Source organism: Danio rerio, chromosome 18 (genome assembly GCF_049306965.1).
Source record: "Danio rerio strain Tuebingen ecotype United States chromosome 18, GRCz12tu, whole genome shotgun sequence".
Taxonomy (NCBI): domain Eukaryota; kingdom Metazoa; phylum Chordata; class Actinopteri; order Cypriniformes; family Danionidae; genus Danio; species Danio rerio.
The window spans coordinates 43,851,767-43,867,872 of NC_133193.1; the positions used below are offsets into that span (position 1 = coordinate 43,851,767).

General features: G+C 38.2%; 1 protein-coding gene across 3 annotated transcripts in view; it reads right to left on the reverse strand.

The window, feature by feature from the left end:
- LOC101886500 (uncharacterized) overlaps positions 1-16,106 on the reverse strand; it is a 49,953-nt gene that overhangs the window by 10,244 nt on the left and 23,603 nt on the right. Inside the window, exons 5-7 of one of the 3 annotated variants that reach the window (XM_021467870.3) lie at positions 10,737-10,855; positions 10,307-10,375; positions 7,616-7,772 (exon numbers count right to left, since the gene is read on the reverse strand). In XM_021467870.3, coding sequence (XP_021323545.2) covers positions 7,616-7,772; positions 10,307-10,375; positions 10,737-10,855 — 345 coding nt within the window. Of the gene's footprint in view, positions 1-7,615; positions 7,773-8,934; positions 9,684-10,306; positions 10,376-10,736; positions 10,856-16,106 lie in introns of those variants that run through there. The other 2 variants (XM_073930045.1, XM_073930044.1) reach the window with 2 other exon arrangements.

The window sequence follows — 16,106 nt, forward strand, 5'->3', positions numbered from 1 at the left end:
TTACAGGTCTGTGTCAGCAACTGTTTTGACACCAAAGTTCTCCCTCCATAGATGCAACTTATGCAAAAGGATTAAGTGTTTACATACATTGTTATGATAGGACAATAACTTGATAATATGTTACTCATTCTAAATTCTGACACATATAGCTTCATACAAGTATTTAACATATATAATCAGTGCTTTACATATTCAGTTATTCTACACAATCAGTCACTCAGCCTTCTCCTAGTGCTGCTCCTGTGCAGGCATACTCATCTTACACAGACATATCACTGTATTTTTAACACAGGCTGGCATGTTTGCTGCATACATTTTGTGAAGAGAAAATTAACTGCTTTACACTTAGAAAATACTTCACACTGAGAGAATAGAAATCTTCTTCATGTGTGTGTGAATGCAAGAGTGTATATCTTTCTCAGTACTGGTATGCGGCTGGAAGGGCATCCGCTGCATAAAACATATGCTGGAACAGTTGGCGGTTCATTCTGCTGGGGCAACCTCTGAAATAGAGACTAAGCCAAAGGAAAATGAATGAATGAATGAACAAATAATTAACACAGCGGGTGGTTTTGTCCATATTTTAACCAAAAGCTAATGAAATAACCCAGCATTTTTTAAAGTGTGTGTTGAGGTTCATGTGTTTTTAGCTACTAAGCAGCAGACCTCAATTTATTCATTATCAAATATATATGAGAAGGTTTTAGTCAAATCATGGTCAGATTGAGAAAAAGTAAATTTCACAAGACCGATAAAATCGGATTAGGACAATCTGTTGTCAAGCAGACTGAAATGACTTTGGAGATTTAGTTTGACCTCCTTTTTGTCCTCAGCTGTGCGTTTGTAGTGAATTAAGCCTCATACATGACCTGCTGAATAATTAGATGAAACAAAAATTTTAATTCTGTTATTAATTACTCACCCTCACAACGCAAAAAATGGTTGTTTTACTTTGATTTTTTTGTCCTATTTCTAGTGCAAATATAAAAAAATTCTTAAATCAAGAAGCATTTTCTAGGCCAGGGGTCACCAATCTCGGTCCTGGAGGGCCAGTGTCCCTGCAGGGTTTAGCTCCAACTTGCTTTAACACACCTGCCAGGATGTTTCAAGTATACCTAGTATGACCTTGATTAGCTTTTTCAGGTGTTTTTGATTAGGGTTGGAGCTAAAATCTGAATGACACCGGCCCTCCAGGAACAAGTTTGGTGATCCCTGTTCTAGACAATCAAATCAAAGTCTCTTTTTAAGAAATTACATGTCAAAATTATTTAGTTTATCCTTAAAACAAGCTCAATAATCTGCCAATGGGATAAGCAAAATAATCTTATTTTTTCCTTCTAACATATGATTATTTTGCTTATACCCCATTGGCAGATTTGTTTGGAGAGTTGTTTGGAGAAAATTGTGAACCTAGGAGGAAAAATAACAGGGAGAAAACAGACGACCATGGCTCAGTTATACCATAGACAATTTTTGATAAAAGCTCAGAGTATTCTGTCAGATGAGTCCCATCCTATGCACCACGAGTTTTATCTTCTCCCTTCTGGTATTCGATACAGAACTCCTATTAGTAAAACAAATAGTTTTAAACTTTCATTCGTCCCCACAGCTGTAAAGTTTTTAAATTTAGGGTAGAAATTTGTATTGTATGATGTACTTTGTGTATTATGTGTGACATGCTTGTATGCTGCAACCAAATTGCCTTCGGGAAATGAATAAAGACTGACTGACAGATTATTTTGCTTGATTTAAGAAAAAACTCCCTTCATTTTGGCATATTATTTCTTAAAATAATATGATATAATGTATTTCTTAATAATAATCCAGTTACTATGACCTTTTATGTGAAGCTGCTTTGACACAATCTACATTGTAAAAGCGCTATACAAATAAAGCTGAATTGAATTGAATTGAATTAATATCGCTTGTCTAGAAAATGCTTCTTGATTTAAGAATTTTTAGATATTTGGACTAGAAACAGGACAAAAAATTCTAAGTAAGAAACACATTTTTTTGCAGTGCATGTTGTTCCAATCCCCTGAGACTTTCATTCATCTTCAGAACACAAATTAAGCTGCGGTCAAACTGCGCTTTTCTCCCCATCAACTTCTAGTCATACGCATGCAAATGCATCAGACCGGAAACGCAAGCTCATGCAGCAAGTTTCACAGTTTGCTATGTTGGAAAGTTCCCGCTTGGTGAACTCTAACCTGTGAAATCGCATCATATGATTGCGTGAGACCAAATGAGGATTAAAACATGACCTCTCTTGACAGAAATTTAAAACATGGACCAATCTTGCTTTTTCAATGTCTAATCATCTTGTTTAATCCCACCACTTTTCGCAGCGCCGTACGACAGAATTTCGCATGCACAAACTCTAGTGTGACTGCGGCATTAATATGTTTAAGATGAAATCCAAAAGTGGCTGAAAAGAGTACATAGACGAACAAAGTAATTTCTACAGTTTTTTTGGTGCCCAAAATTGTTTTGGAGCATAAGATTGCAGTTGAACCACTGAAGTCACACGAAATGTTTTGACAATGTTTTTGGTTTCCTCTCTGGACTTTGAACCTCTCACAAACTTGCTGTCCGTAGAGGGTTAGAGAGCTCTCAGATTACATCTAAAATATCTTCGCTTTTGTTTCCGAAGATAAAAGAAGGTCTCAGGAAGTTGGAAGGATATATGAGGGATGAGTAATTAACAACATAATTTTCCTTTTTTGGGTGAACTAATCCTTTAATTGTTTAAAGGAGTGGTGAATTGAGAAATCATATTTGCCTTGATCTTTTGAAATATGACACGTCCTTGTAGTGCCAGAAAATCGTCCTGCATGATTCCTCAATTTATTGGTAGCGTCACTTTAAAAATGACAGTATTTTATTACGAGCAGTGTTTGCTGAGTTGTGCTGACACTTGACAGCATGTGAGCGCATACACTCCTCGGCCACTTTATTAGGTACAACTGTTCTTTCACGCAGATATCTAATCAGCTAAACGCATGGCAGCAACTCAATGCATTTAGGCATGGTCAAGACGATCTGCTGCAGTTCAAACTGAGCATCAGGATGAGGAAGAAAGATGGTTGCTAGTGTCAGACTTTTAGGATTTAGGAAAATACACCCTTATCTTTAGTCAAAAACGATGAGTTCCCTCTGATTAAACACTGATGAATGATGAGTGAAATCCTATAGTTTGTGATGAAGATGAGGTTGTTTCTTCTTGGAAAATATATTTGAGGACTGAAATTAAATTTAGCGGCATTTTTTAGAGGTTTAGTGAAGGTGGGTCATTTTTGACCTGAAGGGCGAATGGTGTATTCAACAGGAGGGTTAAAGTGACTGCAGGTTTTTTTGCTGCTCTCTGTATATCATACAATGTTTATTAAACAAGAGAATGTCAAAAACAAAATAGACAATAGTTTATTACTTCTACATTATTATGGACTTCTGAAGACAAGATGAGGAGGATTTTATTCACGCTCTCACCATCTTTTATTTTATTAGCACCAATGGGGTATTTGCACACGGACTTTTAATTTCATTCAGCCCCATGGCTTCTGGTTAATTGTCATCCCATACACAATTGACACATCTACATGTAGTCATTTAGCAGACGCTTTTATTTAAAGCGACTTACAAATGAGGACAAGGAAGCAATTTACACAACTATAAGAGCAACAATGAATAAGTGCTGTAGGCAAGTTTCAGGTGTGTAAAGTCTAAGAAGGAAAGCATTAGTAATGTGAGAAGCATTAGTAATGTTTTTTTGAGTTCAGTTGGTGGTATAGCTAGAGAGGCAATTGCAGATTAGGAGGTGAAGTGGAGACTAAATAGTTGAGTTTTTAGTGGTTTTAAGATCTGATTTCTTTAAAAAAAAAAACAGCAATTTTCACAGGCTGGCTGAGATACGATATAAAGTGGGTATCAGACCAAACAAGAAGCACTGCACTGAATTATATTTTTCCACACCATGTCTTTAAAATATGGAAGTTAACTTTACCCCAGTATTTTCAAAGGAATTTCCTCTAATGATGGCACCTGCGTTAAGCGGTCTTTCGTCTCTTTTCACACTTTAACAACCAAATGAATGCTTAAGTCCATTTAACTGATTATATTTGAATTACATTACAACATTAATGATGTAAAAGGAACCTAATGAAATTGAAAATTGTCACATAAACCTTTCACCAGAATTCAGCATTGCTGAAAAGCACTAGCTGTACGCATAGCAATTTGAATATACTTTGAAAAGAGATAACTTTCTCTCCACTAAAATCCTACATCTACGATTAACTGATATGTATAAAAATGGCAAGCAAAAGTATGAAAAAATCTACGTCAAGACAGACGCAGCTTAATAGTGCCGACCTAAAGCAAGGTTGGCACAGAGGCCGCTACTACAAGTAACAGTTGTGCTGAACAATCTTTGCTAGAAGATAATACACTTCGTTCAAGAGTTCACACTTAGCTGATGATTTACAAAGCTTATTTGGCATGCTGTCCCGGGAGAGAGCCCCGAGCTCAAGGGCTCCTCGAGCCCGGGGCTTCCTCCCGTTGGCAGAGCAAGAAGGGAGCCCGAGCTCGGTGGATCTCAGAACTCCCCTGCCGCTGTAGCTAAGGGAACGTAAGGAATTAGACAAGCTTGATTGTTAAGTATGTTGAATGTCTTTGGATGGTGGGAGGAAACCGGAGAACCCGGGGAAAACCCACGCGGACACGGGAAGGACATACAAACTCCCCACAGAAACACTCACCGGTCCTATAGAACTAGGACCGGCAGTATTCTTGCTGTGTGGTTCACAGTGCTATCCACTGGACCGCCGTGCCGCCCAATCGCAGGTAAAGGAGGAGAATAGGGGAGGAGGGGGGTTTCTTCCAAACGAAGATAAAGTGAACTGAAAACTGAGGCTATTTATGGTGCCTTAGGGCTCATATGATTGGAAGATTAGTGATTAGCAAATACGAGACTGGACGTGATAAATCATAAGCACGTGATCCTCTCGAAATTAGTTTATGAATAAACTTCACTTAGCTGGTTAAGACAGAACTGATATCCACATGCGATCAGATGGTAGAGACAATTACAACGGAGATGTCGAGCTTTCAGTCTGAGATTGGATTGATTGTCGAAACATTCTGTTCGGATGTCAAAACCAAAATGGATGCTCTACTTCTCCATTAGTATATGGCAATCAAAAGTCTTTCTATAAAGAGACAAATAGTTGCCTACTGTTGTTTAGGGACAAAGAGTTCACTTAAAAAGTTATATTATGCCATCATTTACTCACCCTTATTCATAACCTATTTGAGTTTCTTCAGTTGAACACAAAAGAAGATATGTAGAAAGAAAGTATGTTGGAAATCTGTAACCGTTGACTTTCATAATATTAGTTTTTCCTATGGTTACAGGGATTCAGCTTTCTGTTAAACTTGTGTTTAACAGAAGAATGAAACTTGGAACTACTGGAGGGTGAGTATATAATAAGTAAATTTGAATTTTTAGGTAAACTCTCCCTTTAACTGCAACTTTTTATATGCAAGTGATTGACAAAAGAAACTGTAGACCAAAATATGGCCAAATGCAAGTACTTATCCAAGCACGCGATTACTCACTGAGCAATTGCCATTGAGATGAATGGGAATGCTAATTAAAAAGTGCAAGCTTTTAGAGGATGTGTGGTAGAAATGAAGAAGAGAAGCTCTTTCAGTCGCTTTGTCTGGTGCAAATTAACATTACTCAGTGCACAGCAGCATCAAGGCATTTAAAAGTCTGCAAATTCGTATGGTCAGAGGAATTACACACTGCAAGTTAGGAAAACAGATGCGAATAGAAAAACACTAATTGAGAAAACATCTTTTTTGACAACACACATATCTCACAACACATACAAATACAAAAATAACAGAATTTTGTCGGGGGACTCTAAAAATTGCTTCCTGTTTTGGGTTGAGTGTTGTCAGTGATCTTTGAGATGAGTTTATATTGCCCTGGTTGTTTGTGTTCTTGTTGTTTGTAATTTTTAGCCCTACTAATCTGAAAAATCAGCCCGATCTCACAAGGAAACATATCTATTTTGAATATTGTCAGAAAAGTGCCGAATTCCAGCCGATTCGAATGTTATCACTCGATTGAATGGGCATTTTCAGTGGTTATCAACTGATATGTGGCCAGTAGGGTCTTCTGCACCCACTAGTAGGCTCAGAAGGCCATTATCATCCATCTATTCATTTTCTTTTCGGCTTAATCCCTTTATTAATCCGGGGTCGCCACAGCAGAATGAACCGCCGACTTATCCAGCACATGTTTTACGCAGCGGATGCCCTTCCAGCGGTAACCCATCTCTGGAAACATCCATACACACTCATTCACACTCAGACACTACGGACAATTTAGCTTACCCAATTCACCTGTACTGCATGTCTTTGGACAGTTGGGGAAACCGGAAACCCGGAGGAAACCCACGTGAACGAAGGGAGAACATGCAAACTCCACATAGAAATGCCAATTGACCCAGCCGAGGCTCAAAACATTGACCTTTTTGCTGTGAGGTGACAGCACTACCTACTGCGCCACTGCGTCACACTGTTATCATCCATTTTTAATCAGCTGTGGATCACATACAGCTGTGGCCGGAAGTTAGCTAAAATTATTTGTATTATTTATTAAATTTCTCATTAATTGTTTGAGTTCACAGCCCTTTTTTCAAAATGAGGCAAAGCCACAGGACTAAAGTGAACTGAAAAACTGAAAATGTTTGAAGAAGTGGCTCAGAAGAGGGTCTATGGAGAATACGGTGTTTATTTGTGCATACTAAAATAGTCAAATAAAATAATAATTACTAAAATAATTTTTTTGTCCTCACATCAACCCCACCCCCACAAACGTCCCACAAACGTAGGTTTGTCACTTTTTGGGGTCCCCTATTTCTACTGTATTGTCTGCACTATTTGCTGTGCTTTCCTGTATTTTCATGTGTTGTGAGAATTTGCATCCCTGTGTGTTGTCAAATCGCTGAAGATCTTTTCTCAGCATCTTTCTTCTTTGTATATTTGCATGTGTTTTATTAACTTTGAGCTCTCTTGGCCACGATTCCAGCTGTCAATAAACAAAGCATTTTTTTTACAATATACAACAGTATGTTCAGGCGACGCAGTGGCGCAGTAGGTGGTGCTGTCGCCTCACAGCAAGAAGGTCGCTGGTTCTAGCCTCTGTGGGCCAGTTGACGTTTCTGTGTGGAGTTTGCATGTTCTCCCCGCGTTTGCGTGGGTTTCCTCCGGGTGCTCTGGTGGAATATGTTAATTCTTATGGTTTAATAAAAAATAAATAGAATCTTGGAAATCACCAGGCGACCCTCCTTCATTGTCCCGCGACCCCTCTTTGAGAACCACTGGGCTAAATTGTTCGCAGTGTATGAGTGTGAATGTGTGTGTATGGATGTTTTCCAGAGATGGGTTGCAGCTGGAAGGGCATCCGTTGCGTAAAACATGTGCTGAATAAGTTAGAGGTTCATTCCGCTGTGACGACCCCAGATTAGTAAAGGGACTAAGCCGAAAAGAAAATGAATGAATGAATGAATGAATGAACAGTATGTTTATAGTTATGGGCACTCACATGCAAAGGAGCTCTAGGAACTGGGCTAGCTGACTTGGTCCTTCTGTTCCTGAGTTGTCAATGGAGTTATCGAACATGTGCAGCTTCTCTAGCCGTGGGCCGCCCGAGCTATCAGGTCCGCTTTTTGATTTTTCACTTTTCTTCTTTGTCTTCTTGCCTAGCACAACAACATAACATTTACAGCTGAGGCTCATCTCAGAGGATTCTATGCCTCCTCTTATTCAACAAGAACATGGTGGATGGACATTAACTATAGTATTTCAACTTCACTACAGTACCTAATGAAATAGTTCGCCCAAAAATGTAAATAGTTGATGTTCTTAGTTCAAGACCTCTATGACTGATGGAGTGAAATATAAACAACATTGGCTCATTCTGAAAACATAGCCCTATATACATTTCTGGAGATGGAGAATTATGTAGGCAGAGCTACATATGGCTGCATTTTATCTGTAAAACGAACGCTACAGGTTGGTATTACACTTTTCCTTTTGTTGTTTAGTTGAGCGATTACCTCTGTATGGACGGCTTTCCTGCTGTTACCAGTTTGTCCAGTAGCTCGACATATACGTTGTGGACTTGAGACGCAGAGTAAAGTTGACCGAGATGACGGGGGTTGATCAGTTGGTCAGTCAGTAAGTCAGTCAGCCGAAAGCAGCCTCTGGTGGATTTACGTGAGAACAGCAGGCATGAATGGCTCTCGCGAGAGAAATTTGAGATCTTAAAAAGTGTACACATCAGCCTCTGGTGGATTTGTGAAAACAAAAACTAAAAAACAAACGTTACCCCTGAGATGTATTTTGCTCTCTCCAGAAATGTATATAGGGGTACATAATCAGAATGAGCCTGGGTTAAATGTAAATTGCTAATACAGAATTTAAAGATTTATTACTGTAAATAATTTTTTTTAGGTTACAATCAGGTGTTTGTGAATTACATCTGCTGTATAAGGTACAAAACAACTCTCTGCTATTCATAAAAATGCAGCACAACTAACAAAAAATGTTGCTTTTGAATTAATAATTGTGATTTTATAAGCGATACCAATATTATTTTTAATATCATAATATAGATGAATTTAATAATTATTAACAATAGCAACCCTTGTATTTGTTTATTTTCATGTTACATTTAGTCTAGGCAACTAATCAACTAATTTGTATAAAATCTGTATTGCATCAAAGGGGTGTGGCCAGAGGTGCTGTAATGTTATAGCAGAGAAAGCTAAAATGCCATTCAAACGCTGCTATTTTCACAGAGCTACTTCTGTTTCTGTATTTCAGCTTCCAAAGGACACAACACAAGGAGAGAAGTGCTTACAGTTAAATTTTAATTAAGTTCCAGAGAATTATATAAAAGATATAGCTCTAGCATTTGACAAAGGACAGCTTCTAGAATCTCTCCCAGTTCAGTGCTGGATTCGGCTAATAACTCCTCAAAGAAGGAGCAGCTCCAACCATATTAGACGAAGCGTGGACTGTGAGCCACAGCCTGAGAGTGTTTTTATTTATTAATATTGATCTATCACATGCACAGTTTCTAACATCAATGGTATGTTGTAGTGAGGACATAAACAAGGATGTAAACAACAGGAAATGCTGTTTGGCACCGCTAACAATAAAGCTAAAATTTAGCTAATGGAATACACATTTATTCGTCACACCCCTGTAAACACCCACAATCTTCAGTGTCTCTCTATGTGTCTGCTTTCCGTGTGTTCTTTATCTCAAAAAACAATCTCGCAAAAGATATGTGAACATTTAATTTTGCTTACCCATGCTTATAACCCGACTATATGAAAGACACTTGTCAGATGTTATTTTAAACTGCAGGAATGAGGTTTAGTTGTGTTCTCTTCAGCTTGTGTCTGATTCAGGCTCAAACTAATACGGCTAACAGCTACACTGATTGACAGTATTCACACAGCAGAGCTACAGTGAGGCTTCTTGGTGACGTGGAGCTGATCCGCAAATCACAGCACATGTTAGCTGACCAATCAGAGCCTGTTAAGGGTGAGCTTTTGGAGGAACTAGGAAATATGACATCCGTTTTCATGTTAGCTGAGTAGCTATATAATCAAAAGAAAGATATATGAAACAACAAAGGGATTTTTTTTACATGTGAAGCATGAGCATACATTGCTTTGCATTTTATAAACACAACCAAGCCTTAAAAATACACTCTGGACCAACCCTTTTAATATAATAGGCTTCGCATCATCTCACAAACCTCTTCAGTTCCCACATTGTTTGAGAAAGATTGAATTAAATCAAAAGTAAGACATAAATGGCACCACTTCATTGCTGTTACTAATACTCTGTTCCTTTTTACATGCCAAAAGCCACAAAAATAAGTTCCTGTGATTAAAGAAATGTATTATATACATGTGCATATCTGCCTATATGTAACTATGTTTTAGTATGTGTCCTATACAGTAATTTCCTCCCCATTTTCCCTGTGGATGTGCTGTGTTATCAAGTTTCTGTAACAAGAGTGCTAAGTTGCAGTAATGCTCTTGTGAAGGATTTGCCTTAGCAAAACCAACAGCCCATAGGAGCTCTTATGCTTATAACATGTAAAAACTGTGTGTGACACATCTATTTTATTACTGTTATTCTTTTTTTAAGGCGGTATGAAGTGGTCACCAGAGGAAAAAATAAACTATTCGGCAGTACAGCACATTAGAAGTACCTTTTTTCTTTGCTTTCTTTCGCCTGGAGGATGTAATATTGTTCCTTTGGGAAATCGCCTCTGTCTCGTCTGAATGGAGGAAATATGTGTGAGTGACATCACTTCGCACAAACATAACCTTCAACGTAACCTCGTAGGTGTTGGGAAAATAATGATGGAGTGATTATTTTAGTAATTTAGTCTTGACACATTCCACTGCATAACAATAAACACTGCGTGCACTGTGAAGTATGATGCATCCCACCCAAACAGGACTATATACCATACAGAACTCTGAGGTTGTACTGGGTTTAGAAAAACAAAAAATCTTTAAGGGTTTATCTTAAGTCTTATCTTGACTTTTTATTGTAAAGCAAGTCCTCATCCCTTGTGGAATTATGCAGCTTTGTTAGAATGAATTAAATGTAAGTAGACAAACTCACACACCTACCTTTGATGGATGTGGTGCTATTTTGGATCTCTGCCAGTTTTTGGCTGTTTTCAGCCACTGGTCTCAGCAGCTCAATGGCACCCTCACACTGCAGATCATTTCCATTGATGTAAAGCTCCCTAAAGGTAAAGATTGTCTAGTGAGTGCATGAATAACAAGGAAAATAACTGATTTATTAAAAACACACACACAGTCAATGCATTCAGTTAGTGAGTTTGACGTTTAAATAATTTCCATAGACCTTTTTCTTCGCTGCGCCATTGCGAGCGGAGTCTTCCAGTATGATGCTGAGAACATCCGTTTACAGCATTTACAGCTGCTTAATCCTGATCAGAAAATGGTTGTCAATATTGTTTTGAGTGGCTTAGGGAGTGTTTTTGTGATCCACAACTTTGATTTTAAAGGTGTGTGTTAAAGCCAGATGCGGTTCAAGTGCGAGAAAAAACATTCTCCTAATTTCGTGTCTTCAGTCAGATTAGATGGTGAAATACAGCATCAGTGTTCCAGACCTGTCAGCTGTTATACTGCACCCAGCAGCTCTTCAATGCACACACAAACACATGCAATAGATCACTGCATTACAAAGCAAACCAGATTACTGGCATGAAACTTAAGAGGTATGTAATGGAGTCATGCGGTGGGCGGTGGGCGGAAGAATGGTAATCAGCCATATTCATTACATTATTATTATTATTATTATCATTATTATTAATTTTCTATTTGGCTTTATTAATCAGGGGTCGCCACAGCGGAATGAACCTCCAACTTTTCCAGCATATGCAGCGAATGCCCTTCCAGCTGCAACCCATGACTGGGAAACATCCATTCACACTTATTAACAAACATATACTATGGACAGTTTAGCTTACCATTTCACCTGTAGCGCATGTTTTTGGAAACCGGAGCACCCGGAGGAAACCCACGATAACATAGGGAGAACATGCAAACTCCACACAGAAATGCAAACTGACCCAGTCGGGGGCTCGAACCAGCAATCTTCTTGCTGTAAGGCGATTGTGCAACCCACAGTCGCCCCTTTATTATTATTATTTTTAGTAGTATTATTATTATTAATGCTAATAGTATAATTTTATTAGAAACTACATAGAGTTTTTACATGCAGTTATTTAAAATTGTAATAAATATTTAACAATTTTATTTTTTTTTACATTCAATAAATGACGTCTTGATGAACAGAATAATTTTCTTAAAAAAAAAAAAAGCATGGAGAAAAAAAAAAAAACCTGACCCCAAACTTTTGACCGGTCGAGTATGTTTAAGTACGTTTTTCAAATTCTCAAAATTGTAGGCAGAATCACATATTTCCAATGAGCCATAGTTGCATTCAGTGCACATAGACAACAAGCCAATCTTCTGTTCATTAGTATAGATGACAAAAGTCTAGATTGTGTTGATTTGCAGTTATGACTGTATTAAGATGCTTTAATAGTGTCTCGTTATGAATACCGTTTCCTTCAACTGAAGATAGTCCAAGTCAGTATTAAAGGCCAAGCAAAAATCCCTGCGTCCATTTTTAAAGAGGCATTAATAAAAACGTTAAAGCTTTATATTGTGATAAAAAGTGTTTCTTGAGCTATAAAAGCCTTAAATATGCTTGATCTTGTTTTCATTCTCGATTTATAAAATCCAAATTTGTTGATATTCCATGCAGTTTTCATGATGAAAGAGTGAAAAAAAATCTTGTGCAGTGCATTTTATTCTCTGGAACCTGTGGTTTTTATAGGTATTTCCCTTGAAAAGATCTGATTTATTATTGTTACTTCTTTGGAACATGCTGATTTATGAGTGGTTTGTTCTCAGAAAGGTGCACCCCATGGTGCTACAGTACAGTGTAATCATAGAATGGATGGATATAATAAGTGACCCTCCTGCCTTGGTATTGTTATGAACTCGTTACTATTGCTTCAGTCACGAAGTCTGACGATGAGTCTAACAAGAAGTCTAGGGAAAGTCTAGGGAAAGAGAAGTCTTGAGCGAAGTCCTAGAGAGAAGTCTAACTAGTGCAGTCCCAGCAGACACACAATGTCATAAGATGTTAATATTATGTTAGATTTAGGTCATCAGTGTCTAAAGACAATGTTATTTTGACGTCCAATAACAACATTAAATTACGTTGATATTTTCTTGATATAAGGTTGTGTTGGAAAGTCGAGCCAACATCATAAACCAAAGTCATATTGACATCAAATATTGACGCTTATTTGTCAGGTATGGCAACCAAAATGTTGAAATGTCTGACATACGTCATAGTCTTAACATTCACACAACATCAAGCCGTAACATCATTTGACTTTGATATTTTGTTGTTATTAGGTTGGGTTGGAAAGTCTGCAATGTCTGAATTAAAACGCAACGTCCCATGACGTTAAGGCACAACATCAGTCTGACGGCATGTTGACGTCCTGTGCCTGCTGGGGTGTTGCTCTTTATTTGTGATACATAAAGTTGGAGACAAATCTAAACAAAGCATGCTAATGAAATACAGGAATCAGCATGCTAATGAAGTACACCTAATAGAGCCAAGAAGCACCAAGCTGACGCCAAACAACTAGCACCAAAGAAACCCAACTGTGTTGTCCACTCATATTAGATTGTGTCTGGACCAAACGCTACACATGAACACACCAAATGGATGAAAGGAGACTTAAACGAGAGCCGTGCAAAAAAATATCTGTTAATTAACTGGTTCCACCCCGTGCACTTCTCGTAAAGAGTAGGAGTGTAACCCTGATGCCCTGATGAATAGCTGGTGTGTGGTGAGCACACTGGCGCGGTTGTCCTGTGGCTGCCGTCGCATCATCCAAGTGGATTCTGCACATTGGTGGTGGTGTGAAGAGACTTCCCCTCATGATTGTAGCGCTGTGGGGGTATGGCCATACACGATAAATGGGCTACATAAATACATTACATTACATATTTTGTGATTCTCAAGTGTTTTTTTTTTTTCTATTTATTGAGATTTATCTTTGCTCTGGGCAGCATGGTGGCGCAGTGGGTAGCACAATCGCCTCACAGCAAGAAGGTCGCTGGTTCGAGCCCTGGCTAGACCAGTTGGCATTTCTGTGTGGAGTTTGAATGGTCTCCCTGTGTTTGCATAGGTTTCCTCTGGGCTCCGGAATCCCCCACAAGTCCAAAAAAGACATGTGATATGGGTGAATTGGATAGGTCCAATCTCGGTTCTGGAGGGCCAGTGTCCCTGCAGGGTGTAGCTCCAACTTGCCTCAACACACCTGCCTGGATGTTTCAATTATACCTCATAGGACCTTGATTAGCTTGTTCAGGTGTGTTTGATTAGGGTTGGAGCTAAAATCTGCAGGACACCGTACCTCCAGGAATAGGTTTGGTTATCCCTTGGCTAAATTGTCCGTATTGTACAGTATGTGTGTGAATGAGTATGGATTTCCCAGTGATGGGTTGCAGCTGGAAGGGCATCTGCTGTGTAAAACATTTGCTGGATAAGTTGGTGGTTCATTCCGCTGTGGCGACTCCAGATTAATAAAGGGACTAAGCTGAAAAGAAAATGAATGAATGATGGAATGAATGAATATTTCTGCTCTGTTCACTCCACAGTTTAACAAAATAACTTTTATTGACATTTAAAATATTTTTTTTTTTAAATTAACATTTCATATAATATATAGACAATTAAGTCTGTAAAATAACAGAGAATGTACTGGCAGCTTATTACCAGGTTTTTGTACTGTAATTTACCCCTACCCAGACGATATATCACTTTAAACTATTAAATGTTTTAGGAAGTTTTTGGAGGATAGATCAAGATCCCATAATGCAATTCAAAAGCATAAATAAGGTAAGAAAAAAACATCACAAAATACGGAAAACAGTGTGCATCTGCACAGGAGGACGTGTCTTTCCACTCAAAATGCAGTTCCCCCTAAAGGATTGCTTTGGTGAGCAGTTTCGAACTGCTGAAACTAATTCAAAAAGGACTTTCTTTTGGCTGGATTTTGTTCAAAATTACATTATTTCAGTTCTTTTTAGATTTAGTTTGAAGTTTACCGGGGCCTTTAGCCATGTCTTGATGTTACTTTTTTGTAAGACTGGAACCCTGATAACTTTCATGTCCAGACATTCTGAACATTTCAGAAGAAAAAAGCTGTCCTGGCCGATGTCCAGTAGACATATGTCAATATAGTGTAATGAGCAGCACAATATTGATATTGTGGGCACTTCAAAATACAATGATTAATAATGTCTTATTTTCTTACTTTTAAAGTATTCTTTAACAATATTCACATTGTATTTACAGTAGATGTGGTAGCACGGTGGCTCAGTGGTAAGAACTGTCGCCTCACAGCAAGAAGGTTGCTGGTTTGAGTCCCAGCTTTGCACTGTCGTTGCATTTGCACTGTCTGTATTTTGCACTGTCTTTGTATTTGCACTATCTATATTTTGTACTGTCTGGAGCCAGCACCTATGCTTTTTACTAATCATAACACACGAGCTGCTGATCATGTGACAATAAAAGTGATTTGATTTGATTTCATTTTGTGTGTGTGAATGAGAGTGTATGGGTGTTTCCCAGTACTGCGTTGCGGCTAAAAGGGCATCCACTGTGTAAAACATATACCAGAATTTATTTTGCTGTGGCGACCTCTAAAATAGAAATGAAGTGGAAGATAAATGAATGAATAATTGACTGAATGTGATCTGTGCTGAAATAATGAGTAAAAATACTGTAATTATTTATAGAGTTATTGTAAGTAAACTCTCTATAACAAGGCTCCAATAATTAACCTTACTTAGTTTAACTAAACACAATACAAACTACAAAAGCTTTTAATGAGATTAATTTATAAGTTAAGGCCTAAATAATGCATTAAAACTGCAGTCGTAATCCAATCACAGGTCGTAATTATTTTATTGAACCAAACTTGAGTTGTATTTTTGAACTTTGTGACGTTTATTTATAAACTAATTTCGAGAGGATCACATGCTTATGATTGCTCACAGCCGGTCCCGCATTATTCAATTTATTATTCATCAATCAGTCGATTCCTAAGCCTCTGTAAATACCCGAAGTTCCACATAACAGCCATCTTCGTTTTGAAGAATTCCCCCTTCCATTCCTACTCCTCCTTCTTTCTTAGATGGGTGGCACGGTGGCCCAGTGCCTAGCACTGCTGCCTCACAACAAGAACGTTTACACGTTCTCCCCATGCTCACGTGGGTTTTTCCTGGCTTCCTCCCACCATCCAAAAACATGCAACTTAATTTATTTGACTAATCCAAATCTGCACCACATACATGCTCCTAGTAAGTAGTTATCTCTTTAAAAGCAATCACTATCTGTTCATTAGCTACTACAGCTGGGGAGTTCTTGAGTTC